General features: G+C 51.1%; 1 protein-coding gene across 1 annotated transcript; it reads right to left on the reverse strand.

Annotated features, from left to right (window-relative positions):
• Positions 1-1,475: 1,475 nt before the first annotated feature.
• LOC138498067 (transcriptional repressor scratch 1-like) lies at positions 1,476-7,204 on the reverse strand. The gene is made up of 2 exons (XM_069621914.1): positions 6,297-7,204; positions 1,476-3,994 (listed from the first exon to the last, which is right to left on the reverse strand). The coding sequence occupies exons 1-2, from the start codon at positions 6,403-6,405 to the stop codon at positions 3,285-3,287; spliced, it is 819 nt and encodes a 272-aa protein (XP_069478015.1). The 5' UTR covers positions 6,406-7,204; the 3' UTR covers positions 1,476-3,284.
• Between the last annotated feature and the right edge of the window lie 2,829 nt (positions 7,205-10,033).

Consider the following 10,033-nt stretch of genomic DNA (forward strand, 5'->3'; position numbering starts at 1 on the left):
TGTTTGGTTGATGGTGGTCGGGCACAGGGCTTTGGTTTCGTGCTTTGGCTGGAGCACAGTGAAAGGCATTGTTTGGTTGATGGTGGTTGGACACCAGGCTGTGCTATTGCGCTTTGGCAGGCATCAGGGTGAATGGGGCTGTTTGGTTGATGGTGGTTGGGCACCGGGCGTTGGTTTTGTGCTTTGGCTGGGAGCAGGGTGGAAGGTGTTGTTTGGTTGATGGCGGTTGGGCTCTGGGCTGTGCTATTGCGCTTTGGCTGGGAGCAGGGTGGAAGGCATTGTTTGGTTGATGGTGGTTAGGCTCTGGGCTTTTGTTTTGTGCTTTGGCTGGGAGCAGTGTGGAAGGTGTTCTTTGGTTGATGGTGGTTGGGCACAGGGCTTTGGTTTCGCGCTTTGGCTGGGAGCACAGTGAAAGGCATTGTTTGGTTGATGGTGGTTAGGCATCAGGCTGTGCTATTGCGCGTTGGCAGGCAGCAGGGTGAATGGGGTTTGTTTGGTTGATGGTGGTTGGGCACCGGGCATTGGTATTGTGCTTTGGCTGGGAGCAGGGTGGAAGCTGTTGTTTGGTTGATGACGGTTGGGCTCTGGGCTGTGCTATTACGCTTTGGCTGGGAGCATGGTGGAAGGCGTTGTTTGGTTGATGGTGGTTGGGCTCTGGGCTTTTGTTTTGTGCTTTGGCTGGGAGCACAGTGAAAGGCATTGTTTGGTTGATGGTGGTTGGGCACCAGGCTGTGCTATTGAGCTTTGGCAGGCAGCAGGGTGAATGGGGTTGTTTGGTTGATGGTGGTTCGGCACCGGGCGTTGGTTTTGTTTTGTGCTTTGGCTGGGAGCAGGGTGGAAGGCATTGTTTCGTTGATGGTGGTTGGGCTCTGGGCTGTGCTATTGTGATTTGGCTGGGAGCATAGTGGAAGGTGCCATTTGGTTGATGGTGGTTGGGCTCTGCGCTGTGCTATTGTGCTTTGGCTGGGAGCATGGTGGAAGGTGCCGTTTGGTTAATGGTGGTTGGCCTCTGGGCTGTGCTATAGCGCTTTGGATGGGAGCAGGGTGCAAGGCGTGGTTTGGTTGATGGCGGTTGGGCTCTGGGCTGTGCTATTGAGCTTTGGCTGGGAGCAGGCTGGAAGGCGTTGTTGGCTTGATGGTGGGGAAGCTAGCGATATTAGTAATGGAGAGGTCAACAGTTGCTCTTGGTAATCATGGCTTTCACAGTTGTGTCTGTCGAGTAGATGGTCACAAAGCAGCTGCTGATGCTACAGCCGGGGGATGCAGCTAGCATCTGTCCCCCACACGCTCAAGCCCCCTCCATTCAAGCCCAAGCACTGAAGAAAGGCCCCTGCCAGCTAATCCTCCCACCCCCATCAGCGTGATTAGCCGCTGACATCCTGAATAGGGATCACTTTTTCCCCAAGCACCAGACGACAAAGCAGGCCCAGCACCCCAGCCCCGGGCACACAAAGCACAACATCTCCAAACAAGTATAGCAAGTCAATTGTAGTCTCATTTATTGTGAAGTGCGGCAAAAGGCATGACACCATTGTGCTTAGGTCGTCCAAATACTGGCTCAAAAAATCCCTGGGGAAGAAATCTCTAGAAGGGACATATTCATTTCTTTACAGCTGTAAAAATTAGGTGAATTCTTTTTCCTCATGGTATTTACATGGCTTCTTGCAATAATATACAGTTTTCCCCTTTGTCAGTACAAAAAACAGAGGCCTATCTAATACACGTTCCCTCTACCTGAATTCTAGTTAAGGTTTCAATTGTGCTGTTCGGATATTATTAAAATGGAAAGACTAGATAGGAAGTGCTTCGTCAGTACAAAATATCATATCAGGACCGGTCCACATGGCTTTTAAAAACAAGGTGACCTCATTGCGAGGACGCGGGTCCTCGTTGCGCGACTGTGTGGGCGCGCGGCACCAGGCACAGTCGATTCTCAGTGTCTGTCACTCCATCCAAGGTTAATGCTTGCTTTTTCATTTTTGGACAATATGAAAATACAGAATGCTGCTGTCATTGGGCCATTGTGGAGCTCCTCAAAATGTCTTATAAAATATTACTAAATTGTCTCTTCGAGGCTACAGGCCTACATTCCTAAACCTACTATGAAGTCAGAGGCAGGCAGTGCATACATTGAAAGATAAGGAAGCAGATTTTTTTTTTAGGTTTTTTGTTGTTTTCTTTTCTTTGTTCGTCAGTTATCCAAGAACACTACATTGGCCAAGTCCCTGATATTCGTTGCTATTAAGAATACTGAATTAAAAGTTACCTGATTTCTCAGCGATACTATTTGCTTTAAAATATCATGCATCAGTCATTATTGCTTCTATAGAGTTAAGAATCAGACTCCTAAGAAAGAGAGAGAGAAATATTGCCCGGCGATACTAATCTAAACTTTTGGCAAACAGAAATTTTGCATTTTTTTTCTCCAAAAATAGATAGCTAAGTAAAGAAACGGGAAGGGATAAGAACAAGGTTAGGCCTAAAAGTTGGCATAGATTGTACACTTGTGCATGCAGGCGCCTTAAAAAAATGGGTGCAGGTGCGTCAGACGCAAACAAACGCAGGCCAAGAAAGGGGAAAGGGGAAAGGGGCTGTCTCTTTGAAAGGGACAAATGCTTTGGCATAGATCGGGAAAATATTGGCAAACCCATGTGCAAGTAAACAGTGCGACTGAAAACTGAAGAGGGGGAAAAAAAGTCATGCTTACTTCATAAATAGAGGCCATGAAAGTAAAAAAAAGGCTAACGAGTAACAAACGCATAGATAAATAAATAATAAATGCGCGAATATATAAATTAATGCATCAATATATATATAAATATGAGCTTTCCTTTGCAGTAGAAAAAGAGTTTCCAAAGATATAATTTTACCTTCAAGGCGAATACTTTTGGGGTGGGGGGTGGGGAGGGCTATGGAGGATGGGGCTTGGCGTTGCTAGAAGGGCAGTGTTTGTTCACCCCAGAGAGGGAGGGTTCTTAACCCCCCGAGTTCGTGCAATGACATTTGATGCCTTGGCAGAGCGACGGCCGGGCAACGCAAGGAGATGGCAGAGTCGCTACGGTTGGCTAAAGATTGCTTGGAAATGGCCATGCGGAAGAGCACACCTGGGAGGGGGGGGTCGATGATGCAGCCGGAGGGGCTTCTGAAAGCTGGAAGCCCTCGTGGAGAAGTGCCCGGTGACAGCGGAGCCACATGTGTCCACTGAGGGTGGGTGCCAAGCGCGGGCTCCAGTTCAGAACATGGCTTCTGCAAAGTCCTGTGAAGTGGATGGCAGCCGGCCCGGGTCAATCCTCCATGGGGCTGAGCGGCGGGGCGCAGCCCTTGAAGCAGGCCGACTCGTAGTGCTTGTTCAGGTAGGACTTGAGGGCGAAGGTCTTGTCGCAGCGCTTGCACTTGTAGTGCTTGAAGGCGGAGTGGGTCTGCATGTGGGCGCGCAGGTTGGAGCGGTCGGCGAAGGCCTTGCCACAGTGGGCGCAGCCGAAGGGCTTCTCGCCGGTGTGCGAGCGCATGTGGCCCTGCAGCAGCCAGGGCCGGCTGAAGGCCTTGCTGCAGACGTCGCACTTGTGCTTCAGGTCGTGGGTGAGCAGGTGCATGGCCATGGCGGGCATGGAGACGTAGATCTTGCCGCAGGTGGGGCACTTCTTGGCCATCTTGCTGTCCAGGCTGCGGTGCGTCTGCTTGTGCCGGCTCAGGTTGGACGAGGTGGCGTAGGTCTTGCCGCACTCGTTGCAGCTGTGCCGCTGGAGGTTTCGGCCGCTGCTCAGGACCTTCCGCCGGGACCGGCCGTCGGTGATGAAGAAGGCGTCCACCGTGTAGCCCTCGCTGACGGCCGTGTCGCCGTTGATGTAGCCCGCCGTGATCTCTGACTGGGGGCTGTCCGGCGTGCCGTAGTCCTCGTGCGCCGCGGCGTACAGCGGCTCCGGCGACGGCACTTTGATGGTGCTGTCGCTGTCTCCATCGTAGAGCGAGGGCGAGATGTAGTCGCTGATGTAGCCTGGCGTGCACAAGAAAGAGAAGACGAGATTATTACTCCATTATTGGTGATCTGTGGGGCATTGTCTTAATAGGACGCAACAAGCTGCTCTACGCAGTACGCGGACGCGGCCTCCCTTCCTCCCCCGGCTCGGGCCAATGTAAGGCTCTTTATGAATTCTACCCATCCACCAATACTGCTCTCTCCTCTGGCTTTAATGGAGACGGGGGTGGCTGGCAGACACCCGATGCCCTGGCCCGCTGGGCATCAGTATGCCCCGAGGACCGGCTCCCTGCTCAAGCTTGGCAGTGTGGGGCCAGCGCTGAGGCCACCCAGCCCAAGGTTGGGGATTCTCAAGGTCAGCCTCCTCGCAGCCGCAATGCACTCCCTTCCCTGCCTTTTTTTACCCACTCAAGCACATTTTTTGCTTATGCAACAGACTGCAGGGGTCTTGCACGAAAACAAATGCTGTGAAGCCTGAGGCATCAGCCGGCTGTCACCAGAGAGAGCCTTTCATGGGAGGGCCGCCGAGAACACACCACAGCCATTCTCATTCTGGCCTCCGTTGTGTGTCTCTGGGCTGTGCGTGTTTGGCGTGTTAGGTATTTCTGTTCGTTTTAGTGTGTCCTTATGCGTAGGGATAAGTTCGTGCTGTGCGCATTGTATACGTGAGTGTGGGGGTGCGGGGTATGTCGTGTTTGTGAAAGACCTGTGCATATGACGTGTGTATTCTTGTATATCTGTGTCAATGTGTGTTTTGTATGGTGCACCTGTGTGCGCTTAGTGTGCGAGACTGCGTGTGGTTAGTGTGTTGAGATTTTATAATATAAGAAAATAAATATATATGTGTTTGCTGTTTCCAAGTGTATTGTGTGTGAACGTGTATGAGTGAGTCCGCTTTGTTCTGAGTGTGTACGTTTGCGGGCATATCTGCTGTGTTTTGTGTATCTTTCCTGTTTGCATGTTTGATCGTGTATGTGTGTTTGGGCAACCTTTTTGTTTTGTTTGTGGACATCTGAGTTGTGTCTGCATTTTTTGTGTGACTATTTGTGTTCTTTGTGCATATTTTGGTAACTGCAGGTGTTCCATGTGTGTGAGTACGTGGTGTATGTTCCCTGTGTTCATACTTTCCGTGTGTCTGTGCGTGTGTAAGTGTCCCCTGTGTGTGCTTTCTCTGTGCGTTTTTTGTATTATCCGCGTTATTTCTGTGTTTAGGATTGTACGCGAGTGCACGTGTGCGGGATTTCTCTGCATATGCGTGTTCTCTGCGTGACGCGGTGTGGTGTGTTTGCGTGCATGTTCTCCCGGTGTGGGTCTACGTTAGTCTCTGCCTCCTGTGTGTGTGTGTGTGTGTGTGTGTGTGCGCGCGCGCGCGGGGTGTCCCTTTGGGCAATCTGTGTGAGTATTGTCTGTTGGCGAGTGTGTGCGCGCGAGTGTGTCTTTCGCCTGAGTGACAGCCGATCCACATGCTTGCAGATGCCGTGAACACACACAGAGCTGCTCGTGGCCCAGCCCCCCGCTGCTAACAGTTGTCCTTGAACTTGGAGGGGCGGCAGACAAAGGCCGGGATTCCTGGAGGAGCTGCCTTCTGCAGTCAGGATGTGTGCAGCACCCCCCCCCCTACCCTCCACCTATGCAGCGCCCCCTCCCCCGCACACCCCTCCTTTGATACCCAGGGCTAATTTTAGTGCTGTTGCTGGTACAGAGCGATTCGGTTTCACGAAATCTGCACAGTCAACAAACCTGAATCTGCGCGGAGCAGCCCACAAGGCCGCCTCCTTGAGTGTGTGTGTGTGTGTGTGCGTGTGTGTGTGTGTGGCGGTGACGCGCTGTACTCACCCGCAGCCCCCGATCCATTAGCCATTTATTCAGCACACGCGACCAACTCAATGCACTATTTTTGCTTACACAACAGGTGTCGCTGAATACATTGTACCAAGCTCAGCCCGTTCATAAGGGCGAGCCAGCCCTGCTCGGGATTCGAACCCCTGGCCGGCAGTGCCCGGCACACATCTCTGACCCTGCTGTGGTCTCGCACTGTTCCATGCTATGCCATGGCTATTCATTTTTGTGCTAAGTTGTGACATGGCATCTGGTTAAATGTAATGATGTCCCATGCCCTGCTATTCAACGAGACGTCATGCCATGCTATGCCATGCACATTTCACTTCTACCATCTGCGTGCTGGCAAATGGAAGGAGCAGGCGCACCGCCATACATGACGTACTGCAAGAATTGACCAGGCAACAGCTCGGCGCTGCAGAAGCAGCAGGCACACACGGGCGCACACAGGAACACACGGGCACAGTCACATGTTGCTCACCTTTGCTATGGAAGCGGGAGGCGAAGTCGTGGCGCGCGCGGCCATAGGTGAAGTCAGCAGCGGAGAAACCGTCCAATTTGACCTTTTTGACCAGGAAGGACCTTGGCATGGTTTCTGCCCTCTGCAGGGGGTGGGTGATGGGATAATGAGGTGGGCGTTGGATTCCGGAGGGTGCCGCACGATGCGTGCGTTATAGCAGCTTAAAGATTACAAAAATAAGTCTTCTGTAAAAAAAAAAGACTAAAAACATTTGAAAAGATATTGTAGAAAATCTCGGCGGCCGGGCTTTTTGTTGTTGTTGCTGCGGATGCGTCGCCCTCGGGCTCGCGGGCGCTGTGCGGTGCTGCTGCGGGCTGCACGCCTTTGTGCCTTGCTGGAAGTGCCCTGCGCCCAGCAGTCCTTGTTTGAATTATTATTAGTCTGTATTTTTATTGCGGGTTGGGTCTTCTTTCCGCGGACTCCCCCCTCCGGATCTCTGCGCGCCTTCCCAAAGCAACCATGAGTCCTCCCGCTGCGGCGTTAAATGCTGGATAAGGGCCCGGCCGGCAGCAGGCAGCCCGTGGCGGAGGGAGGCGGCGCCGCTCGCTGCTTCAGCACTGGACAGCGACGGCGGCGGCGTGCGTGAGTGAGTGCAGCAGTCCCGCAGCAGCAGCGGCAGCGGCGGCAGCGGCCAGCGGCAGCCGGCTCTGTCCAGGGTGCTGAAGGAAGGCTCGCCTCTCCCGGGCGCAGCAGCTGTTGCGGAATATAAAGCTGCGATCAGGTGGTGCTGGAGCCGGAACGCCCCCGCCCCCGTCCCCCGGGAGCGGCCGCCGAGGCAGCAGGATTTATTCGCGCTGTTCCCCGTCACCTCTTCCCTTTCTTTGTGAATTGGGATCGAGGGGGGCGCAGCAAAGAAGAGGAAAGCTCCCTTTAAAGAGGCGCCTCCTTAGGGCGACTGTAATATGCTGTGTAATGCTAGATCACGTCACAACGCGGCACTTTCTATGGCATTATTACATTACATCATATTATACCGTATGATATTATTTCATTTATATGATATTCTATCAAATATTATATCGTATTACTATGTTGTATGATATAATAGATCATATTACTTTTTTGTTGTACATGTTCGTTTTGACTATATCAGGTGATTTGTAAAGTTCTCTTAAAAAAGACACTTGTGTTCGGTTACTCTAATATGCTATGTAATGTCATATGACTGCAGCACTTTCATTGCATTACATTACACAATGTTATATCATATTACATCATATAGACTGTGTTTTATGATATAATAGATTATATTACTTGTTTTATGGTAGTACAGGTTAGTCTTGATATTATCAGGTGATTTGGAAAGCTCCCTTTAAAGGGGTACTTTGTTGGATTACTGTAATATGTTGTGTACTGTTATATCATATCACACTGCAGCACGTTTTATGGCATTATGATATGGCATTTATAACGCGCCTATAAACAAGTGTTTCAAGGCGCGGCGAGGCAAGGGAGGGGGAACAGAGGGAATACAGAGACAAGGATCTTCCAGAGCTAGGCGTCATTCAGATCGCGCAAGTGCATGGGAAGGGGAAAAGTGCAGGGGGAGGGGACAGTGCAGTACATGGGATGAATAGAATAAATAAAATGAGTAAAAGTACGGCCGGCTGGTGGCAAGTGCAAGGGTAAGTGCAGAAATCTGGTGTCAAGTGCTGGTAGGGGACTGTAGGGAAACAGAAAACAGTCCCCAAGTGCAGGGTTTGCCAGGGAAGCAGTGCAGGTGTGCAACTGGCGGGGGAGGGGACCTGTGCCCAAGATCAGAGGGTGGTCAGGTAACCAGTGCAATTCCAGTTTCAGCCAGGAATTCAGCAGGGGAGAGGAGAAGAGAAAGCAGAAGCAAAGAGGAAGGTTTTAAGGTGCTTCCAGAACCAGAGATGGTTCTCCTCAAGTTTCAGGGAGGCAGGGAGGCTGTTATAGCCGAAGAAAGTGATCTATCACCAACTCGTTGCTTGGAGAAGCGACTGACTCTGAGGGAGTTGGAGGCAGATATGTGAAGAGCTCAAGAAGGAAGATATTTAGGAAGCGAGAGTTGAAGGTATTGAGGCTCCAGGCCCCAGAAGGCCTTGTGGACAATGCAGATGGTTTTGAACTTAATCCTTGCAGCCACTGGGAGCCAGTGCAGAGATTTCAGTCCAGGAGAGATACGATCCCTGGGTTTGAGGCCAAAGACAAGTCTCACAGTCCTGTTCTGGATGAGTTGCAGAGGGCGGAGAGTAGAAGCAGGCACATTGAGAAAGAGGCTTTTGCAATAGTCCAGCCTAGAGAGAACCAGACCTCTGGAGACAGTGAGCTTCTGGGGGAAGGAGAGGAAAGGAAGAATACATTGGAGGAGGTGCAGGTGGTAGTGTGACTTCTTAGAGATGTCATAGATGTGAGGTGAGAACGAGAGTGTGGAGTCGAAAATGACCCTGAGGGTTTTAGCCTCACAGGTGGGAGAAGTAAGAGGGCCAAGAGAGACCGGCCTGAGAGTGAGAGGAAAGGAGGGCGCAGGTGTGCCGATGAGGAGAATCTCAGTCTTACTGGCATTAAGGCAGAGATCATTGGCGGCACACCACTCCTGGATAGCCGACAGACAGTCAGAGATGACAGAAGGAGAAGAGGTAGCGGAAGGAAGCCTGAAAATGAGTTGAGTGTAGTCCGCATATCACTGAAAGTTTGGGCAGAGAGCGGCAATGCAGTGTGCAAGAAGTACCAGGTATTGGTTGAACAGACAGGGAGAGAGGTTAGACCCCTGGGGAACACCACAAATAGAGATAGAGGAGAGATGAGGAAGGACCCAAGTTGGACCTGGGAGGGTCGATCAGAGAGGAAAGAGGTTAGCCAAACCAGAGCCTGATCAGTGATAGAACAAAAAGTGGTTGTTCCTAGAGATGTAGGAATTCCCGTCCCATGCACACTATCTAGTATCTGTGGAGCAGATCAGTAATTCAGTGTTATTTATATATAATTTCACATTAACAATTTGATGCATTAAATGCAGTCCATAGTTCAATTGGTGGGGCAGTAGGAGTAAATACCCAGCTCACAAGATTTCATGTAAAAAACAATTCACAAGGAACAAGTTACTTACCTGTAACTGTTGTTATCCAGCATGGGTCTAGCATGGATTCACATGCTCATGAATATTCCCCGTCGTCAGGCCGGGAATCCTCGGTATAGAAAAAAAATCAGTATCAGTTTTGTTTCTGATCTGTCTTTCTTAGTAGTAACCAATCACTGGTCTCTCGGTCACACTGCCCCCAGCCAATGACTGCCCTCTCCCCAAGCCCTGCACCTGGCAGCCATCCTCAGATTTGGTAGCACGTAAAGTGGCAGTATGGCCAAGTGAAGAGCCGCAGAGGGGTAGGCGGGAGGGATCGCATGTGAATCCATGCCAGACCCATGCTGGAGAACAACAGTTACAGGTAAGTAACTTGTTCCTTCTCCAGCATGGGGTCTGGCATGGATTCACATGCTCATGAATAAGAGAATACATAGCAGTACACACATGCACAACCACGCGAGGTGGCAACAGGCTCAAAATTAAGCAATACAACAACTCAACATTGAGCATCTCTTACCTCCTCACCAGGCTCACCTTAGGCGAACAGGTTGCGCAGCACTGCTTGGCCGACCCTGGACTCCTCCCTGGAGTCCCGATCGACGCAGTAGAATCTTGTGAAGGTGTGTGTCGACCTCCACGTCGCAGCCCTGCAGGT

The sequence above is a fragment of the Ambystoma mexicanum genome, chromosome 5q, assembly GCF_040938575.1.
Source record: "Ambystoma mexicanum isolate Mex_15411 chromosome 5q, UKY_AmexF1_1, whole genome shotgun sequence".
In the NCBI taxonomy this organism is placed as follows: Eukaryota; Metazoa; Chordata; class Amphibia; order Caudata; family Ambystomatidae; genus Ambystoma; species Ambystoma mexicanum.

What these genes read in the sequence shown, in the direction of transcription:
- LOC138498067 (XM_069621914.1), bottom strand. Translation starts at nt 6,405, where the DNA reads ATGCCAAGGTCCTTCCTGGTCAAAAAGGTCAAATTGGACGGTTTCTCC. An exon ending in CTCCCGCTTCCATAGCAAAG is followed by an intron (nt 3,995 to 6,296) that starts GTGAGCAACATG and finishes TGTGCACGCCAG; the next exon opens with GCTACATCAGCGACTACATC.